Source organism: Alligator sinensis, unplaced genomic scaffold, assembly GCF_000455745.1.
Source record: "Alligator sinensis unplaced genomic scaffold, ASM45574v1 scaffold983_1, whole genome shotgun sequence".
Lineage (NCBI taxonomy): Eukaryota > Metazoa > Chordata > Crocodylia > Alligatoridae > Alligator > Alligator sinensis.
In genome coordinates, this window is record NW_005842015.1 from 2,565,023 (window position 1) to 2,587,715 (window position 22,693).

A 22,693-nucleotide genomic window follows, 5' to 3' on the forward strand; every position below is an offset into this window, starting at 1 on the left:
CACCAGCCACAAAGTCATAGGAACTAGCCCATAGGGAGCTGCTGGTTCCAGCTGCTGCATCATGCTGGGCAGGCAAGCACATTCTGTCCCTGTCCCAACCCTGTCCACAGCTTACACCAGCTCCCACCCAGCACGCAGGAAGCAGCACTGAGTCCAAGCTGGCATCAGCCGTGGACGCTGCGTGCAGGTTCCTGCCAGGGATCGGGGTGACTGCCTGGGACTGCAGCTAATGCAACAGCATCACCTATGGACCTAGGAGAATGTACCAATCCCCAGGGAGAAGCTGCTGTCTGTATCTGTAGCTGATGCCAGCACCCACCTGGTGCAACTTCCAGTGCATGGGTTGGGAGCTGTGTAAGCTGCAGGGCCATGCTGTAGGTGTGGGACAGTTGTGGGGGAAGAGGAAGACAGAAAAAAGCAGCTCTGCCCATGATGAGCAGCAGCGGCTGGTGCTGGGTGTTGGACAAACCAGGACCCAGCAATGGACACGCTCACCGCTTCTGGGGCCCTTCCGGCTGCAGCTGCCCAGAGCCTGTGCTGGTGCTGCCCTGTGGCTCCTCCCTGCTGTTGCCGCTGTCATCCCATGGGCCTGGGGTGGCTTGGAGGTAGGATGGGGTGGCGGGAGCATGGAGGAGCCACAGGGCAGCCCAGAACAGGCTCTGGGCAATTGCAGCCCCATAAGCAGCGAGCATGCCTGTTATTGAGTCCTGCTTTTGCCTGGCGCCCAGCCCCAGCCACTGCCACTCACCATAGCTGCTTCTCTGTCTGTCTCCCCCTTGCCGTGTCCTCGTTTCCTCTTCCTCTCCCTCTCCCTCGCTCCAACTGTCCTGCATCTTCAGCATGGCCTCACAGCTTACACCAGCTGCTAGCCCAAGCCAGAAACAGCGCCAGGCAGGCACTGGCATCAGCTGCGGGGGCAGACGGCAGCTTCCGCCTAGGAATCCGGGGCATCTTCCTGAGCCACTTCTTGGGGTAGAAGGGCGGGCGGGAGGCTGAACCTGGTGACGCTCCCACCCAAGCTCCCCAACCCCACAGCCCCATCCCCATTGGTGATGCGCAGGGGGTGCATGTGGGTGCATGTGCACACCCTGAGATTGGCCGTGCACCCTGTGGAAGCACCAGCCGCACAACCGGAATTGCCGGTGGAAGTGCACTTCTGGTTTTGCTGGTTTTCCTGCTGGTGGTTCTGTACTTGGCGCTCAGCCACTGCGGGACCGCCCCCCTGGTTGGTGATCAGCCACAGGTGACCCCCCCTAATTATGAATCAGAGCTCAAAAAAGATTAAGACTGTCTTAAAAATCATGAGATTTTTCAGAAATAATAAATGTTAGTTACTTTTTCATTTGCCTGCTAATTTAAGAGCCTTTGGGATATTCTTGGATCTTGCTTTATCACTTTTCAACTTTTCTTTCCTTTCCTATGTCCTTGTGTGACAAAAGTATTTAGCAAAATTTGCAGACTCATTGGAATCTGATAGGGCTACATCATGAGCACTTCTGCTATGGTCTCAAACATCTGACCCCTAGACTGTGAACCATTCACCTTAGCACCCACACCACCCCAGCCCTCTTCAACTGTGAGGATTAGAAATACTCTTTTAAAAACAGGAATGCTGAGCAAAGAACAAAGGAGGCACAAATGGAGTCTGGGTCAGTTGTTGTGCCCTACATGGGATGTGCCATGTTCATGTTAGTCCCAGAGGGTCAAGAACACTTCATCTGCACCAAGTGTAAGCTAATGTCTGCCTTGGAGGGGAAGATTTGCAGTTTAGAAGCACAGGTATCCATGCTGCATTGCATCTAGGACCAGAAAAATTACTTGGACAGGAGTCGAGAGACTGGTACTGGAAGGGCCAAAGGTCAATGAGGAGAAATGGAAGCACATGACTAGTCAAAGAAGGAGCGTCTCCAGAATTGAAGAGCAGTGGATTGAAATCAGAAACCACTTTCAAGCACTCTACAGTGGGACTGCTAAGGAAAAGGGAGAGGAGGCAGCACCCTAGAGAGCAGGAACTGCAAGGCTCCAAGGACAGGGACTCCAGGACTAGGAGCAAAAAGAAAGACAAGAGTGCTGGTGGTTAGCAACTCCCTTCTGCAGGAGACAGAGGCACCAATGTGTTGCCCAGATTTGGAGGCTGAAGTGGTGTGCTGCTTGCCTGGAGCCCAAATTCAAGATGTCAGAGAATCTGCCAAAGATTATCCATCCTTTGGACCACTACCCCTTCCTGCTTGTCCACACAGGCACCAATGACACTGCCAGTAATGACACTAAGCAGATCAGAGGCAACTATGAGGCTCTTGGCAGGAGGATTAAGGAGGTGAGAGCACAAGTAGTGTTTTCACTGATCCTTCCTGTGGAATGCAGTGGTCCAAGAAGAGACCATCATATCCTGGAAGTGAATGTGTGGTGTTGACATGAAGGCTTTAGCTTCTTCAACAATGAGCAGATGGTTTTAGAAGGACTGCTGTCAAGAGATGGGATCTATCTGATGAGAATGGGGAACAGCATCTTTGGGCATCATCTGGAAGACAGCTTTAAATTAGGCTCCACAGGAGATGGTGATCAAAACTGTCCAGCAACAGAGTACACAGACTAGAGAGGAAAGGACCCAAAGAAGCAACTGAACTCTGGGAAACGGCCAGAGAGCTACAGGATTGCAAAAGGGAAGCAAGTAGGCCAAAATGCAAAAGATGGCTGATAAATGTATACAAATGTGAGAAGTATGGGAAATAAACAAGATAAGCTGGGAGCTGCACTCTGAGAGAAGAACTATGATCTGACTGGCATCACAGAGACCTGGCTGGACAGCCCTTATGACTTGAATGTCAGCACGGAAGGTTACACTCTGTTTTGGAAAGACAAGGTTGGGAGAAAAGGTTGTAGCGCTGCCTTGTATGTCAAAAACACATACACTTACCCCCTGGTTAAGGAAGAAGATGGCAAAGCAGAATGCATTTGGGTGAAGATGAAAGACACAGCACTGATATAATAGTTGGGACTTAATTATAGTCCACCTAATCAGGAAGAGAAAGTGGATGGGAAACTCTTCAAGCAGGTGATAAATCTATCCAAAAGCTATGGGATGGTACTGATGGAAGACTTCAAATTTTCCAAACATCTGCTGAAAGAACAATGCAGTCAAACATAAAACATCAAGCTGGTCCCTAACATGTGGAGGACAACTTTTTCTTCCAGAAAGTGGAGGATACAAGTACAGGATCATCTATCTTGGATCTTGTCCTGACCAATAGAGAAGAACTGTGCGTGTGTAAAGGTGATGGGTAATGTGGGAAGAAGCAATCACAATACAGTAGAATTCCAGATCATGAGACAGGGAAAGCATGGGATCAGCAAAACTAGGACACTAGATTTCAAAAAGACAGATTTTATCCAACTCAAGGAACTGCTAGGAATGGTGTCATGGGAGGATAGGTTGAAGGAGGACAGATTGAAGGTGCTCAGGAGGGCTGGGAACTTCTAAGTGGCACAGTATTGGTAACCTAACAAAAAACTGTCCTGACACTTTGGAAAAATAAGAAGAATGGCAAGAGACCAATGTGACTGCACATGAAAGGAGCTTCTAAAATGCCTCAAATGTAAAAGGAAAGTGTACAGGCAATGGAAGAATGGACAGGTCACCAAGGACATGTACCAGGAAATAGCAACAACCTTCAGGGACGAAACAAGGAAGGCAAAAATGAAGAATGAGCTGCACCTGGCAAAAGAGGTTAAAGACAACAAGAAGAGGTTCTATAACAGGGGTGGGCAAAGTCCAACCCTTGGGCCCCTGGACTAATAAGTCCATGGCAGAACGGCAGGAGGTTTTAAGTGGAGTCCCACAGGGGTCTGTCTTCAGCCCAGTGCTGTTCAATGTGTTTATTAATTATTTGGATGCTGGCATAGAAAGCTTCTTGAGCAAATTTGCCGACAAAATGAAACTAGAAAGGACTGTGAACTTGGAGAATGAGAGGGAAATTCAGAAGGAAGAATAATAAAAAACACAGATACAAAATGGGTACAGCTGGCAGGATACCAGCTCTATGGAAAAGTACTTGGGGGTCTTGATAGACCACAGACTCAATATGAGTCCACAGTGTGATGCAGCCACGCAAAAGGTGAATGTGGTTTTGAGCTGCATCAAAGGAAACATTAAGTGCAATCACAGGAGGTGATAATGCCTCTCTGTTCATCACTGGTTAGTCCTCATTTGGAGTAGTGTGCGCAGTTTTGGGCTTCATTTTAAAAAGGATGTCAAGAAGTTAGAAAGGTTCCAGATGTGAGCAACAAAGATGACCCAGGGCTTAGAAGGAAAGTCATATGAGGAGAGGCTGGAGAAACTAAGTGTGTTCAGCTTGTAGAAAAGGTGCCTAAAAGGCAAAATGATAGTAATCTTCAAATACCTGAAAGGCTGTCCCAAAGAAGAGGGAAAGCACCTTTTCTCTCTTGCTGCAGAGAGGAGAACATGGATCAATGGTTTGAACTTGCAGCAAAATAAGTTTAGACTGGATATTCTGAAATCTTCTTCACTGTGAGAATAGCAAAGGAGTGGAATAGACTGCTTTAGGAAGCTGTGGACTCTCCATCACTGGAGGTGTTCAAGAAGAGGTTGGACAGCCATTGGTCAGGGATGATCTAGGCATAACTATGCCCATTTTCTACCATGGGTATTCCCCATGATTCATGGCTTTGCTAGTTGCTCCCACCCTGCCCAGTGCCCCCTTTTCTGCTATGTGTGTCAAGGGTGTTTTTAAGCCTTCCCAGAGGCATTGGGTATTGGCTATAGCCGAGGCTGGGGACTTCAACTGAGGCGTGCTGATTCTACTGCTAAGAGCAAAATTGGAGGTTCCTAGCTAGAGGGTCTTGACCCTCTGGCTCAGGTTCAGACAAATTGCTATATTTGGGGTCAGGAAGGAATTTTAGCCCATGGTCAAACTGGTAGGGACTGTAGGGGTTTTTGCCTTCCCCTGTAGTGGGGGACATGGCTCTCTACTCAGGCCCTCTTGAGCATATGTTAACACTATTTTATAGAAGTAGGACACTGCCTGCCATGGTTCCTCTGCTTTACCTATGGCAGGTTAGGGTGTGAAGTCTACGTTGTGTCAGGGTTGAGGGTAGTCTTATGTAGAGTTTAGACTGTCAGCAGTCCCTCCAAATCAAGGATGAAGTCCATCAGGCTTAATGGGTCCTCAGGTGACTGAGGAGCCTGATTCTGGATGCACACATTCTTAGGCAATGAGGGCATGTTGTTGTGCAGGTGAGTGGGATTCACAGCCCTGGGTTGGTCTGCTTCTCCTTCCTCCGCTGCCAACATTCCTCGGTATCAAGTCGTTGGGCCTCGAAGTGGTGCATGCCTTGGTGGACCAGGTGGCACCACATCAAATGGTCAGCAACTTGCTCCTCCCAGGCTTTGGTGTCAATGCTTTCATGCTTGAGGGCAACCTTGAGTGTGTCTTTGTACTGGTTCCTTTGGCTGCCCTTTGAGCATTGGCCAACGGAGAGCTGGGAGAAGAGAATCTGGTGAAGGAGGCGGTTCTCAGACATCTGGACGCAGTGGCCCATCCATCAGAGTTGATTTCTCAAGAGCAAGGCTTCGATGCCGGTGGATGCAGCTTCATGTAGGACGCTCATGCTGGTCCAGTGGTCCTCCCATTTGATACCCAGGATTCGACGCAAGCACCGCTGGTGAAAGCTCTCAAGGGTCTTAATGTGGCATCGGTAGACGGTCCAGGCTTCACTGGAGTAGAGGAGGGTAGTCAGCATGACAGCCTTATAAACCAGGACCTTTGTTGACTTCCAAAGGTCTCTATTTTCAAAGTCATGTTGTCGCAGCTTGAAGAAGGTGGCACTGGTGCAGTTGGCCCCATGCTGACAGTTACGTAGAGGTGTTCAAGAAGAGGATGGACAGCCATTTGTCAGTGCTGAGAGTTATGTAGAGTTTAGACTATGGATGCATTGGATGGTTTGTCAGGGGGTTGGACTAGATGACCTCTGGAGTTCCCTTCCAGCCCTACTTCTCAACGATTCTATAAGATTTGGGTGTAATCATCTGACTTCAAGTATTGGGGCTTTCAGATAAACAGCAAATACTGCAAAACCTGCAGTAATTTCCATGAAAACAGGCTATACCAGATACATGAATACTGACACCTGTTCCTCTTTAATAGAGCTTCTTTACAGATGAAGATACCAATTTAATGAAGAAATTCAAGCTATATGTAGAAGATAATTGGAACAAGTGTGATATGGTGACCATCTTTCTGTTTATAATTGGAGTGACCTGCAGGTGTGTATCCTTTGTGAATTTTGCCATTGTATCTGTTCCATATATCAAGGCCAGGCATCAGTAACATAGGGCTAGAGATAGATATGCTATTACATGGAGTAAGCATAAACTGTTCCTGTCATGCAAGAGTTACACATTTATGTGAGGACAGACTCTGGCTTTTATTTTCTATGACTTTTTATGACAGTATAATCTTGATTGTGCCGAATCAGCCAGACACCCACATTCTCTAAATTTCTGCTGAGTTAGAGAAGTGGTTCTCAAACTTTTCATATTCAAGGTACCCCTCAGAAAATACCAGCTTTCACTGGGTTTTTTTGACTATGGAAAAATAATAGCACAATTTATTGTTGCAAGTTGCTCAAAGACCACAACAGGTTAGAATGTTTTTGACTCTGTGGATTCCTATTTGCAATCTCTGAGTTTATCTTGTGAACTGTGTGCAGGTGTTTGCACACCTACCATGCTCATATGGTGTGGCACCCTTAGAAGGATCTCACAGAACCCTGGTTGAGAATTACTGCACTAGATGAGGTCTCACAGTCTAGAGAATTACCCGTCTAGTATATGGCAATGTTGCATTCCTCTTCATGAGCACAGTATATCTTACCTCTGTCTAATTTAGGGCTTCACATGGCCTCATCACCATTGAGAAGGGAAGGCTGATGTTTCCCCATCTGCTGGCTCCTTCTCACTGCTGATACAGGCTCTAAGCCTTTGCTCACCTAGACTGCATTAAAGCAGTATGCATACATCTATGAACAAAGTTTTTGAGGAATCTTGATCATATTTCATTTGCTCTATTTCACAGAATGCTGAACTCAACATTTCAAGCTGGCCGTACAATACTTGCTATTGATTTCATGGTATTTGCACTTAGGCTTATACATATTTTTGCTATTCACAAGCAACTGGGGCCAAAGATCATAATTGTGGAAAGAATGGTAAGTATGAAGGACTACATGAGACATACTTGGAAATTTGAAACAGACAAAGGGAGGACAGGAAACATTCCTGTACATTACATTTTTAAGGGAGTCTGTCTATAACTGCAGTTTGACTGATGTTGCAGTAGCCTTGTAATCTAATGGTTTTCCTGAGCTCCCTGGTGCTCAGTTCTTCATTCTTTTCATTTTGTGCAGTCATTAACCTTAGTCCACCAAATGAAAAGGTGGCATCACCCACCCCTTCCAAACAGCTTTAAAATTACACACTGGTGCAGCGTGACAATGAATTAGACCCTTTGTCTCCTGTATCCACTCTCCTCTTCCTTTACAGTTTAGGAGTATGTAGGCTACACAGATGGATTTTCTTCTTTTACTTTATCTTTCCCCACTGCCCTCTCTTCCCCTCCGATTCACATTTTCTACACTTAGATTTATACAGAACTGTTTCTCTGCTCTGGGAACGATGTCCATTTAGAGTGAAGAATTTGAAATGGAGGATAGACCAATTACAGAAGAACCCCATTCCACATGGGGAAAGAGGTTATGTTAGATAAATAAGCTATGAAAGTCTAGGCAGTGGCATAGAGGAGTAAGAACCGCACAGAGAAAATGCTTTCACTTGCACTCTGTAATCCTAACTTACACTGAAAACTTGTTCCTGCTACCTGTGACAGTGTGTGTTACAGAAGTACTGATACAGTGTTTCCATTTACTATCACATTGCCACAAGACATTACACACAATCCAGTTATGTTCCTGGGTATATAACAGAACATTTTGGTAGTATTTATTTGGGTATGTTAATCACAGAAGCCACTAGTATGTGTTTATGATTAACATGTGTTAATCCACAAACACTTGTTTCTGCTTGTTGCTTACCCTAGAGCTCAACAAAAACTAAACAAACCTATAATATGAATAAACTCAAAAACTGCCAAGCTATTTATACCTGTGGTCTGCACACTCCTGGGAATCCACATACTATGTCTAAAGCCTCTGCAAAAGATGACCATGATCAATCAGAAGTATATGAATACCCATACTTACAATTCAAGGGGTCCACATCTCCATTCAAACTTTCCAAAGGGGTCTAACAAATGAAAAAAGGTTGAAAACCATTGCTTTATATCTTTACTCATGTAAAAGAAATAGAAGAAACTCTTACATCACATTGCCTGGACTCAATAGCGTAACAACAGGTGGATCACTGAGGCACTAGCCCCATGTATGCTAGAGGGGGCTCATGAAAGCAGCTGCCCCCATGCTGGCCCAGCTGTCACATCCAGCCCCAGCACCTGTCATCAGGGGTGCAGACCCTGGATATTACACCTCTGTGTGGGGTAACAAGAGGGTAAAACAGTGGTTCTCAACCTTTATAGACTCAAGGCACCTCATAAGCCTCGAGGCAGCCCTCAGAAAATGCCAGCTCTCACTTTCTATTTGTTTCTTGAGCGTGGAAAATAATAGAGCAATTTTTCTGTTGCAAACTCAGGAAGATCATAGCACATCAGAATGTTTTTGACGCTATGGATTTCTATTAGAAATCTCTGGATTTGTTTTGTGAATCACTGTAGGTGTTTGTGCTGTAACAGAGCTAGTATTTCACAGTACACTTAGCAGGATTTTGCAGCACACCAGGGCACCCAGGCTGAGAATCACTGGGGTAAATGAAAGCTATGTATTAACTTGTGCACAGCATTAGTAGATTTTTATTACAAGTTATGCCTGTACAGTGCAGCTCTCATCTACAACTCCTTACTCCTCCAGATTTAGTGCTAAGCTATCTCAGGACAACAAATACATGTAGTGCACATCACAAACACTATTATTTACAATGGCACTGGCAAGTACAGTCAATCAACAGCCTGCAATATGAACAAAAACTCTATCTTAGAAAAGACCATAAAGTATAAGCTTGATCCTTTTCCCATCCAAGTCAATGAAAGACCACATAATGACATCAGTGGTTCAGAACCATGCCTCCTGTCAAAGTAGTAAAGAAAACTTTATATTGCTAACTGACATTTCCTCAAAGGTACATCAGAGGGTTTAACGTGAGATTGTATTTCTTCAGCAGCAAGAAAAGATAAGGTTGTCTTGTCTGCTTTCCCCTTTTTCATTCTGCTATAGACATGGTAGCTGTCTAAAATAAGGCAAAAAGCAGTTATTTAACGGAATTCAAAGTAGAGAATGAAGATTGCTAAGAAATATTTCCAAATTGTTTACTGTCTTTTCTCAGCTACCACAACAAGACAGCCCCACAGTACAAACAAATTTGAAACCAACTCTGATACAAAATAAACTAGGCAAACATCTGAAATATGTCCCCTGTCTCTTGTTTGCTTCATCTCTTGAATTACTACATGGAATTTCAGACCATCTCTTCCAAACTGAGATACCTAGGCTTTCAGCTAACTGCACAATTGTAACATCTAATTAAAATGAATCTACAGTCACTAATGGACTCTGTCAAATTAGATATGGATGGGGAAAAATGCTCTTCTCACACTGGGGAAAATTATTATGCTTGAAATAAATATTTGTTTTTAATTATGTTAGGATTCAATTAATTTTGCTTCTCTAGAGAAAAACATTTAGAAGTAGGGAGACGTAAAAACTAATGGCATCAGTCAACAAGAAAACCCAAGAAAGATCTACATGGTCTTTGCAGACTGCAACATTTATTCTAATGGGTGTTCAAAATTCTTCCATAAGTTATGTCATTTGGAATTCACACTGATGGAATGAGGAGTTGCAGCAGAATATTGAATGCTCTTTGGTTTATACTATTTGCAATAAGGTAGTCAATAGAATTGCTAGGTCCGATTGAAAGTCTGATTTGAAAAGCAGACCAAAGCACATTTCTAAGTAGCAAAACTACAGAAGGGTAAAAATATAATTTAAAATAGCCCCTTATCTGTAAGGGTCAGCAAAAAGATCACAACAAGAAATGCTAACCATAAAACAAAAGCTGATGGATGGCAGAGCGTTCAAAAGGGAAACTAAGCCAAGGGGTCTCTATCTTTCCACCTCAAGCTCTGGAAGGGATAGGAGGACCCCTCTGTCATGCTTTGTATATTGAATTGCAGTCAATGTTTTTTCTCTCTTTTAGATGAAGGATGTTTTCTTCTTTCTCTTTTTCCTGAGCGTGTGGCTCATTGCCTATGGTGTGACAACTCAAGCCTTGCTTCATCCTGATGACAGCCGAGTAGAATGGATATTCAGAAGGGTGCTCTATCGTCCTTACCTTCAGATATTTGGGCAGATTCCACTGGATGAAATAGACAGTGAGCATTTTAACATGATCACACTACCATAGAATAAGCACCATGACTCAGACAACAATGGGGTTGTTGTTATCTTATCTTTGTTCTGCAGAACAAAAAAGTCTTCATGGTATGATTGTAATACTGGGATGCTGCAGAGTGATAACCTATATTTGGAGAGTTATGCTGCAACTTTGATATAGACCTTGTCTGTACTAGGGCAAACCCTCACTCATTTAACACTCATTTCAACTTAAGGGTGGCTTATTCGGTTTTGTTAAATCTGTTCCTAAAACCAAGGATGCCCATTGTAAACTGAAATAATACATTGCCTTTTGCATCAGTTTAACTACATCAGTAGTTAAAGTAACACCTTTAAAACAAGACAGCTCTGCAAATAGACAAGCATTTGTACTTTACTCCTGAGAAGCAGGGCTATTTTGTTGCTGAATTAGCCCAAACTGAATAAGGCTAGTAGCTGTTTCAAACAAAAAAATATCAAAACCTAACCAACTGATCCACAAGACATGGGAATACAGAGACAGAAGGGGGCTGAGGTGCATTACCCAAGGAGGAAAGGTGAGAACAAAATAGTTCATGCCCAAGTCAGATACTCTGTTACAGAATCTCCACTCTGCACAGCACTAAGTATTACTAACAAAATTTAAATGCAAACCATGCATGAGGTGATAGATAGTAAGACAGGGGAGTCTGAAGGAGAAATGAAAAAGCATTCCCTCCATTTATCAGCAGAAAAAGTATGTCATCTCAGAAAGAGCAACACGAACAGGACAAGAGATCAGGTTCCTGCAGAGAGTTTTGTCATGTAGCCTGCATGACAGCAGGGTGCCAGTTAGGAGGCAAAGGTATAGGAGATAACAGACACTAAAACTAAGAGCTCAAAGGTCATTTGTAAAAGATTAGGACATTTACAAAACAGCCTGGGAATGACAGATGATCAATCATAGGGATTTACAAATACAGTCACTGCCTTAGATTTGCATATTAACAGAAAACCTGTTAAGTGTTTGTGCAGCCCTGTTTCTAGTTCTTAGAAGAAACTGGATTAAGAGATGCTAATTCATCTTCTGTTTGTATTTTACTCAGTGTCTTATCTCACATACTCCCAAACAGGACAAGCACCATGTTTTTGAAGGCAGAACATAGGAAAAAAACAGATTTTTACAGTCAGCCAATAGCTGAATAAATACAGTGGCTCACTTGTCCTCAGCCAGCTCACAAGTTGTTTAAGCCAAAAGTTACCATTAATTCAGCTGAGAAAGGGTTAACACTGAATTTAGCATTTGCTACTTGCTGGCTTAGAAATAAATGGGGACCATTACAGTGCAGTGTCCCTATGCTGCTATTCTGGCAAAGAAAATCACCTTCCCTGTTTACGACATGCACCCCAGTTTTGGAGGCCTGATTTTGGAAAAAGTGGGCATGCTCTATGAGTAAAAATGGTCTCTCTAATTTATAGTACCTTAAACTTCAGGGGTAGTTTAAAATTCTTGAACAAAATCCCTCATCTTGATCTGGATGAATGAACTGAAAGCCCATCATCAATGATTAAATAAGCTGAAGAACACACTCTCCATATCAAAACTCTTGTTTTATTTCATTTCCTCCTCCCTCTCTGTATTACAGCATCTCGTATGCGCTCTGGGAACTGTTCGTTTAACCCACTGAAGATTATGCAGGAGAATTCACCATCATGTCCTAATAGCTATGCCAACTGGCTGGTCATATTGCTCTTGGTCATTTTCTTACTAGTCACCAATGTGCTCCTTATGAATCTACTGATTGCTATGTTCAGGCAAGTCGTCATTATTCATTTCAATCATTTTAAGATAGGGATTGCTGGAGCTCTAGTAAGAGAAAGCTTACAGAATGCATATATATACACAGCATCATAGAATAGAATCCTAGGGTATAGAAGTGACTTCCTGGGCTATTTAGTTTAGTCCCCTGAACAAATGCAGAATGTTCTGTTCTTACACTATCCCAGAAAAATATCAGCCCCTACTTGAATGCCTCTCATGAAGGAGGCTGCTCAATTCCCTAGATAGTTTACTCCAACACCTTACCGTTCTGACAGTGAGGAAGTTTTTTTCTAATTTTTCAAGTGCTCCTCTCTAATCATTTTGAATTCATTAGCAATGTTACAGTTTAGTGTTGCTTTTCAATCCCTCATCCCCCTTTCACAATCCCCATGAAAAATCAAAGTGGGGTAAAAACAGGGTCTGGATTTGAGCTACACAGAACCACTTTCATAAGTTTGCAAATGCAAAGTAGCTGAACACCACGGAGGTTGCAGGCTTACCCAGTTGAAGACTTTCTCATAGGAGAGTCCCTTAAATGAGGTGTTCCCTTGAATGATAGAGTAGCTCTATTAACTTAAAATGGAATGATTGATAACAGCTGAGGATCTGACCTATTGTGTTTGCCTGACTTACACTGGAAAAAATAATTACCAGCTTACGTATTGCTGTCCACTGGCTGAAGGCAACAATTTCAAACAACTTAGTCTCTAACAATCGGCATATACAGCATTTTTTATTGTTTAAAAAGAACAATGAGAAAGAATAAGGGGACATAAGTCTTGAAGCTAAATGGTACTAGGATCTTGTAGCAATTAACTTTAATATTTTGAGGAGAAAAAAATGGTTTAACTTACTTGTTTCTTCTTCAAGTTACACTTTTCAAGTTGTTCAAGGCAATGCAGACATCTTCTGGAAATTTCAGCGTTACAACCTGATTGTCGAATACCATGGACGACCTGCCTTAGCCCCACCATTTATCATCATTAGCCACATGAATATGATTCTTAGAAGAATCTTTAAAAAGACAGAACACAAGAAGGAGCATCTGGGTGAGTTGCTAAGAGCAACTAGCAATAGGGTGATATGGAAACATCTGATGTCAGGTGACAAACAAGAAACTGAGGGAAACATGCAAACATTTCAGTGAAAAAAAGTTCCTATTTTCATATTTATGCACGAGCAATGCAAAGAGAATATGTAGGTTAAAATTATTTATACTGGAGCTTTGACAAATTTGTTCATATAATAATGTTGCATAAAGAACAATGGATGCCTTGAGGAAAACTGACAACCATTTATTGTCAATGAGAAAGCAGGATAAGTGGGATAGATTTATGAAGGGACAGCAATGGATATATTGCAACTAGAATATTTTAGCCAATAGCTATTATGTCTATAATTAGTCTGCTTCTGAATTTTAGACAGTATTGTACAGCATACTTGAAAATGTGGGTTAATTTCTAGTGTTTCCAGTTGAATCGCCCATTAGGAAGATAGTAAAATAGGATCTTACCCAAACTTATGGGGTTCTTTAGAGGAAAAAAAAGTAAATAACTGTTTTTATATGAGCCCATGACACATGAGTAATTTCTCATGATCTCCCTGGTACTTCTCTGTATTTCTAAATAACTGCTGTACATAGTCCAATATCATGAAATATCTCCTACAATAGACCAATTCACTCAGATTGCACAGGCTGACTAAGCTCTGGTGCAGAATGCCAGGTGCTGAGTGTGATCTATAAAGCTCCAAATAGGTTTGGGACCAGGTAAGCTGCAAGACTGCCTCCCCCTTTCTCAACCTTGGCATTACTGCTGCAGTGGAACCATCTAAGCTAGAACTCTCTCAAAGAAAAGGAGGTTGAGGGCAGTGCTTTTTGCAAGAGGTCCTCACCTCCTTTTTGAATTAGCCCTTTTCCCTGGTTGGCTACAGCCCAGATTCATCAGCCATTAGGGCATACTGCAAAGCCCATCTATTTATGCAGGCTTTGGGGAAGTGATAGTCCCAATTCGTTGCATGTTGAGAATTTGTGTCCACTTGCCCAAGAGATGGCATAGGCACTTCTTTTTATTTCTTTGGTTTATAAAACAATGTCACATTTTATGAGGGTGAGTTTTGTTAAGTTTTAATTGAAGGGTTCAAATAGCACGTATTATCATTAAGAAACTGAGACAATAAAGTACATTTGAACCCACATCTTCAAAGGTGAAATCCCAGTTAGAGCACAGAAGGAAATGACTGTTGTATCAAGAGACTAAACATTTAACCACAGGCTATAGGCAAAATGCCATTGTTTAAAACAGCAGTACTATACATTATACCAACTGTGGAAAACAAACTATGGATTTCCCCCCTCTTTTTATGTTAATATAAATGAAACCTTGTTTCCTGGCTTTAAAACAATACACACAACAGAGGACAGAAAAGTATCTATTGTTTCACTTGCCCAAGCCCTTCCCCCCCACCACGTCCCCCTGGTAATTATATAGCTAAAACTGCATTTGGGAGAGGTTTAATAGAAGCTCAGAATAGATTTTAGCTAAACTGATCACATGGAAGAAGCAGGGGGGTAAGTCTGCAAAGAATGTTAGGCAGTTGGGAGAAGCGATTAGATTATTCTCTTTGTAGAAGCTTCGTTCCAGCTCCTTTGATCTATTCTGCTCCCCCACTCTAATACACTCCCCCCCTCCCCAGCCTCAGTGTCTTCCTAAGATTCCTGCCTTTAAAGTAAAGCCTCAGATAAATAAATGAAGGCCTGGGCCCAGAGTCCTCTCGCTGCAGGAATCCAGCTATTTCTGACTGCCAATCAGCTGACTCTTTGTCAGAGATTCTTTCTTTTCTCTTTCCTCACAGCTGGGTTGGGGAGCTGGGGCAAGGTCTAACAGTCAATGAGCAACCCACTTTTAAGATCTGTAAATGTCCTCAAATTGTAGATATTGGGGTAATGTCCCAGACTTACTGATCTTGAATAAAGTTGCTGAACCACATCTAGGACAGGGCAAGCCTGTTCTTTAGAAAACGCAACAGTCTTCCCCTAATAGAAAAAATAATAGTCCCAAACTTCTAATAGAGTATCCTGTAGACAACACCTACTTTACACAAAGATTTCATAATCTAACACTTCTGCCACAGAAAATCCACAATTAACTCCTAAATATTAGCTGAGCGGACATATAGCTATGACTTTCCTTCCCTCCGAAGCATGTATTCAAGCAGCTTCTCAACCCCTCAGTGTTTTGTTAAAGATATACCTTTCATGTCTCTTTTACACAGAAAGAGATCTGCCAGATGGCCTGGATCAAAAAATCATAACGTGGGAACTGGTACAAAAAGAAAACTATCTTGCAAACTTGGAACAAATGACAAAAGAAAGCAATGAAGAAAGGCTAAAGAAAACCTCTAACAAGTACATTTCTATTAATCTTTCAACATTTCTGACCTGGCCTTTTGATGCTAGTAATGGGCAAACCTTGTAGCTCTGTGGGTCTGAATAAATAGAGGGAAGTTCAGACACTTTCCAAAGCTCATATGACCACTCAAAACTAAGCACAATTAGGTTAGAAATACCCATCCTTGAGAGCTGAGTGAAGGTGGCATCATTGCAATCGCAGTTCTAACTGGGCATGTCTACATGTGCGCCCAACTGCGCAATTGTTACTGTGCAGACATTTAGTACTATAGCTTGAGCAAGTACTAAATGACTGAGCAGTAATGGTTGGTACTGCACAGTCCCAGCACCGCACAAGTCGCTTCCGACGCTACTGTGCAGTAGCAGTAGCGGCGCTACTTGTGGTACTATACAGAAAGGCTGCTTGTTGCTACTGCACAGTAGTGGCAGCATCATGATTCATGCCTGCCGAAGCTATGCTGCCATAGCAATGAACTACGTCACCGTAGCTTGCCAATACAGCAACATAGTATCTCATATAGATGCGCCTGTTGTCCTTAAGATGTACACAACTACAAACAGACTAAAATTCGAACATCCCTAAAGTAAAATGCACCTGAAAACTTTGTTGGGAATCTCACAGTATCACGATGTTATGCAAGATATTGTGCACTTTCTTGTTAATCAACAAATGGTGAAAGCTTTTTTCATTGGCCTGGGTTCTTCTAATTCTAATGTAAGTGTTCCCCAAGACAAAACGCTGACCAAAATCCAATTAAACCATCTTTCTTTCAAGCCTCTGTGTGGCTTAGTGGTTTTAGCACATGATTTTGGTACAGGAACTTTTGAACCCAGCATGGCCTGCCATGCTTAAAATAGTTAGCATGAGTCTCTATTTCCCTCCTATGTAAAATGCAGATAACTTACTATAAGATAGCAGGACTGTGAGATTAGTTAATTCTGAAAATAAGAAATGCTACATAGGCACCCTAAAGTATACCACATAACTGTAAGGGAGAGGTAAGCTAATATTCATATCTGGGATACTGAAATATCTAAAGTGGGAGAGTCAAAGATATGGTGCATTGAACTATTTCACTTGGGCTCCTGGAAGGGCTCACAACTGAATTCCCAGGTATGAAGTCCCGGGGGGGTGGGGGAGATGTGCATGAGTAGGGAGGTAAGGGGGAGGTTAGCAATAGCTGCTTTAACCTCTGCACTGCTCCTCACCATTGGAGGTAAGCATGGGCTTGGCCTTCAAGGAGCCCTAGAGTCTGGATCTGGTCCTGGGTGTCCAAGCAAGTTCGATGCGCTGATTTAAGGCAATGCATCCAGGTCAGTGGTAAACCATCTTCAGAGAAGCTTCTGATAATCTGATTCAAATGTTTTATCTTATGAAATTTCCATGAAGCCACGTGCACATGAAACACTGCCACCATTTGCAAAAGCTGCATTGCAATTTCAGTTCTGGCATAAGCAAGTGCAACCTCACTTAAATCAATTAGCTACACTGCCTAATGTTTTTGTTTTAAGTGCCCTTTCAAAACAAGCCTTTGCCTTTCTGATTTATATTATAGTTGGAAACTAGGACAGACTACTTGAATACATAAATGGAACTTATTATTCTTCTCAACCCCAAACCATACTTTGAAGGTTGATTTGTAATATTTTAGACTTATTACATTATTTTTAGTTTATTCTTATAAATGAATCATTGACTTCCTTTAAAACTGTAGCTCTGAGAATGAGCAAAACAGGCAAACAGAATCCAACAGCTTTCAGATGAAACAATAAAAATGCAGACATAATTGCTTCCAAAAAGAAAGGCCCTCATTGATTAATGGCATTCTGTTTTAAATGTGTAACTTAGGTAAGAAGTTATTGGTTGGGAGATAAAAGAAAAAGAACCAGTCTGCACTTCTCAACACTTTACCTGAAACAGATCCAGATACATTTTGAAGTTGGAAAAAAGATCAAATAAATGCAACCAAATTTAGAGTTTTTAACCTTTGCTGTTGGGTGGCAGCAATTCCTGCTGTATTAAAAAAAACCCCATCAAATCTGGGTTTGGGTATGTTCAGGAGAGTTCTGTACAACATTTTAGATTTTTGTGGGACAAACTTACATTTTTCATAAGCAATAAGCAGGGATTCAGGTTTTTTGTTTCCCATGGGAAAATAAAGAAAAATGTGGATTTTCTCCTTTAAAGGAGAAAAATGTGGGAAACCATGGGTCCCCCTTGCAGGCTAGCAGAGTTCCAACCTACAAGGGCTGTTGCGGGGTGGGGGAGGCTGGAGTGGGAGGAAGGCGATCACAGGCAGGGGTGCACACACACATCCATGTGGCTGGCAATACAGCCAGGCAGTGTGGTGGAGAGCAACCTCTGCAGCTCCCAGCAGGTAAGTCTATTGAGGGAGTGGGGGGACATAGGCAACCCATGGGAGGGTAGGGGGTGAGTAGGTGATGAGTGAGAGGGCACAATGGGGGGCACAACTTGTGGGAAGATTGAGGCAGCGGTGGCGGCTTGTGCTTAGCCCACACAGTAAGGAAGGAAGTGGAGTAGGGTTGGCAATTGGTGGCTGGGAATGCTACCCAGCCGGGGCTATGTGTGGAGCAGGTCTGAATACAGGGCTTGGCCAGGGAGCAGGATGGAGCCATAAGCAGCTCATTAGGAGGGGCGGGGTGTGGCTCCCCACCATTGTGTGCACTCTTGGGGTGGGGTCAGGTCCAAAGGCAATGAGTCGGGAGGCATGGGGGAGGGGGGGGGCACATGCCCCCCCAGATTTCTGCTCTCACAACAGACACAGGGCTGTAGACACAGACACAGGGCTGGCTGGACCAGCACTGGGCAGAAAACACCTCTGCAGCCCAGTGAGTGGGACCCAGCACGGGAGGGCAGAGTGAGGTGCAGGGGCTTGATGCTGCTGCTGCCACCCCCACTGCCGGGTGTACCATGTAACCATGGCTGCCAAGGTGAAGCGCCGCGGCACCAGCACAGAGTTGTATTCCCCCACTGCAGTGGTGGGCAGAGGGCACCTCCCCTTGGCGTCATGGCATCATGGTGCTCTCAGTAGTGGCAGCAGCACTGAGCCTCCCTGCCCTGCTCCGCCCTCCTGGGTCCCACCAACTGTGCCACGGAGGTGGCTCCTGCGCAGTGCCAGTCTGGCTAGGTTGCAGCCCCATGTCTTCCTGTGGATGCAGAAAACTGGGGAGGCACATGCCCCCCCATGCTTCTCCTATGCATCGCCCATGCCCACACCCCTCCTTCCCCACACACCCACTCCCTGCCTCACACATACACCCCTTTCCTCACACACGGTGGGGCTGGGGTCTGTGGGTGGGGAGCAGTGGGTCAGGAGTGAGGGGCAGCAGCAGAGCCAGGGCAACAGGTGGGGAGTGAGGGGCACCAGAAGGGCTGGCTAGGTGGGGGGCTGTGAGTTGGGAGTGAGGGGCAACAGCATGGGTAGGGCACCAGCATATCAGGGCTGCTCAGCGCCACAAAGCAGTAAGGGGGGACAGCCGGAAGTGGATGGTGTCCTGGTGAGCGAAGAGGGCAGGGGGAGCTCTGATTTTCCATGATAAAAAACCAAAATCAAACACCAAAATATTTAGAATTTAAAGTATTTAGAATTTATTTTATTATAAGACTGAGGCATTGTTAGGCTTCCAAATTGCTTTAAAATTGTAAATGTATCAATAAACATTGTGTTCAACTGATATCTATATATTTAGTGGCGCTTCATTTTAATCATGGAAAAGCACAGACTTTGGGTGCTTTAAAGAGATTTTTGGTTTTTTAACAGAGAAACCAGAATCCCTAATAATAAGAAACTGATTTCTGAAAAAAAAAAAAATTGAGAGAGTTTCAGGAAACAGCTAACCCTTGTGGCTGGCAGGAAAAACTCTATGGGCTCAGTCCTCATACCTCCTAAGCTCATGCTGTTTCCTGGTGGAGCGTAAGGGATTGGGGAAGCAAAGTTGGCTCTACACCCCTTTCCTGATTCTTGCAGAAGCAGAGGACAAATAGGCCATAGTTCAAGTCAGAGTACCTGAAGGACTGCTTTAATTTATTTGAGCTCCTAATGACCCTACAGGGTCCCCTGAATAGGAATTGAGGTGAGCAATTCAAAATAACCAGAACCTGGGATGTGACTCAGTGGGCACGTCTACATGTGTGCCCGACTGTGCACAGTAACTGCCATCAGTAGTTTCCAACACTACTGTGCAGTGGTGTCAGCATCACGGTTTGTACCTGCTGCTACATCACCGTAGCAAGGAGTTACATCGCTGTAGCTCATTGCTACACCAATGTAGCATCTCGTGTAGACACGCCCCGTGTCTCATAATAACTAAGATGCTTTAGTGCCCTGGTGGTTCTGCTTAGGCTATGTATCTGCTTTGTTTGTTTTAGGGTGGACAGTCTGTCCAACTATTTTAGTGGATTGAAAGAGCAAGAGAAGCGGTTCAAATCTCTGGAATCACAGGTAACACATTGCTCCCTCCTTTCCTCCCCCACCCATGTTTGCTTCATTTACAGTTTGGATTGCACTCTCTCTACAAGTTGGTGGAGGTGTAGCTGACATGAAGTTTTGACTAGCCCAATAATTTTCTTCATGATTCAGAAGCAAAAGGGCAGGCTCTGCCCTGTGATTAGTCCAGTATCTCTCTCTCGCTTTGTTGGTCCTACTATACCTATCTCAACCTACTCCTGTGGTCAGGCTAGGGTAAATACCTGCTTAGTTATCTGTTTTCTTCACCTACCATTCCCCTTAAACTGATACCTGTGAAGGGGACTCTACTCTCATATCTTTGCTGGTACAGGACTCAAATTAAAATCTGTCCTACCTGACAGATAGTCTAACTGACCTCCCAGATCTATTGTTTTTTAATTAACACTGCCAAGAGCTGTTAAACCTCTTTGCCTCAGCCAAATATAACACTCAAAAGAATGAGACATTATTTTTGATATCTTTGAAAACAGGGAAACGAGAGTCACTTTTTTAAAATCAAAAACCATACTGAGCAGGCTCAGCAAGGGAGCAACACACTGGCACCAGCTTTTGAAATGTATAACCTACAGTTCTAAATGGTCACTCAAAGTCCATATTGAGACATCCAAATTCTATTGTATAGAAGGCAAAAAGAACAGAAATCCACATCTCTGATTAAAAAAAAATCTTTCACACCTGCAGTTATCCCAAGGCAGCATTTCATAGTGCTGGCAAGGGGCAAAGAAGAAGAATGCATTTAGAAATGACAGCTCCACTGCCGCTTCTGCTGGCCGGTGCTGACCTGGACAGGCTCCTCCCATCCCCAGCAGCACGTGGGAAACAGGCTTCAGTTGCATGCTGCTTTTCCTGGCTGGTGCCGACCCGGCTGGGCCCGTCCCATCCAGAGCAGCATGCAGCTGAAGCTGGCTTCCCATGTGCCACTGGGGACTCCTGGCTGGGTCAGCACTGGATAGCAGAAGTGGCGGTAGAGCCTCTTGCCTTTTGGGACCAGCTGGAGCAGGTAGGGGGAATGTGAAGCAGCACGTGGGGAAGCCACTGCTTGATAGGGGATGGGATGGGCTGGCTGGGCCGCACCGGGGAGGGAAAGCTGTGGCTGAGCCCCCTGCGGCTTGGGATGGGAGGGGTCCCACAGCACTGGAGGGTGCTGTGCTGCCAGCTTTTGATGCTTGGGGCCTGATGGGGTGGGCTGGGTCCTTGCTTGTGGGAGGGGTCAGGTTCCAAGGCCACCTCTCCAAAAGGAGTACTTCCAGGGGCAAGGGAGGGACTTCCAGTGGCACAGGTAGGGGTTAGGGGACGGGACTTCCGGTCCCAGGAGGGCAACCAGGGGGTGGGGAAACCGAAGGGGTGGGGCTACCCATGCAGCCCTCGACAGCTCACCAAAACTCATCAAGCAGCCCTCCGCCCAAAATAATTGCCCGCCCCTGGAGTAGATGCTCTCCTGAGGTCCCTTCAAGACCCATTTTTTAAAGATTTTAAGAAATACTGTTAGCTAGATAAATTCAACCATCTACTTCTCTGGATAAAAAAAATTGCATTCTATAGCTATGCTTATGCAGAAAAAAATTCTATTTCTTGTCTTAAAAATTGCTTGTATTTAAAATTTAATAAAAACACTATTACGGAGTTTAAGTATATCTATTGCTGAGATTTTCAGTATTTCAGACTTGCAAAGAGGATTTCTGAAACATGGTACTGATGAAGAAACCACTACTTATTTTGTAGATTAACTACTGTACGCTCGTTATTTCTTCAATGGCAGACACTTTAACCAAAAGTAACCTACTGTGCAACACGCTGACTCCAAGCTATACAAGTAAGTATTGAAAATTATAGTTGCAAAGCAAAATAATGGAGGTGAACAATTTAGTAAATGGATAAAAATACTCGTGAGGGGAAGGAATCATTTAGGAAGGTACAAGGCAATAAAACAAAAAATAGTGGGAATACAATTAAGAAAAAGATTTAGCTTGTAAAGCTGCAAAAGCTTCCTAACAGTGAGGCTGATTAGAACTTGGAGCCTTCGGGGCAGGGATTGCTGTTTACTATACATTCGTATTAGGGCTGTCAAATGATTAAGAAATTTGATTGTGATTAGTTGTGCAAATAAAAACATTAGTCACAATTAATCTCGTTTAATTACACAGTTAAAACTCATTATTATGTGCAGAAAAACATAAATTATGCAAAATTATGCAGGTATTTTGTGTGGTTGGGGGTGAGGGGGTATGTGGGTATGGGGGGAATGTGTGAAGGTGTGGGGGGCTGTAGGGGGGGGTGTGGGGTTTGGAGCCCAAGAAGGAGGGGGTCCCCACATGCCCTGGCAGGATGCAGGGTATTGTGGTCAGGAGCTAGGGGCAGACACACACGCACACAGACAGACACACACACAGACAGTGCCCAGAAGGTAGGTCTGTAGAGGGGAAGAGGAAGAGGTAAGGGGTGTGAGGGTGGGAAGATCGAGGCCCCCATTGTGAG

At 43.9% G+C, this 22,693-nt stretch overlaps 1 protein-coding gene across 1 annotated transcript in view; it reads left to right on the forward strand.

Annotated features, from left to right (window-relative positions):
* TRPM5 (transient receptor potential cation channel subfamily M member 5) overlaps positions 1 to 22,693 on the forward strand; it is a 77,172-nt gene that overhangs the window by 50,136 nt on the left and 4,343 nt on the right. The window contains exons 17-24 of the mRNA XM_025202136.1: positions 6,165 to 6,283; positions 7,095 to 7,227; positions 10,343 to 10,517; positions 12,144 to 12,312; positions 13,190 to 13,368; positions 15,593 to 15,725; positions 20,119 to 20,191; positions 21,941 to 22,031. Coding sequence (XP_025057921.1) covers positions 6,165 to 6,283; positions 7,095 to 7,227; positions 10,343 to 10,517; positions 12,144 to 12,312; positions 13,190 to 13,368; positions 15,593 to 15,725; positions 20,119 to 20,191; positions 21,941 to 22,031 — 1,072 coding nt within the window. The remainder of the gene's footprint in view (positions 1 to 6,164; positions 6,284 to 7,094; positions 7,228 to 10,342; positions 10,518 to 12,143; positions 12,313 to 13,189; positions 13,369 to 15,592; positions 15,726 to 20,118; positions 20,192 to 21,940; positions 22,032 to 22,693) is intronic.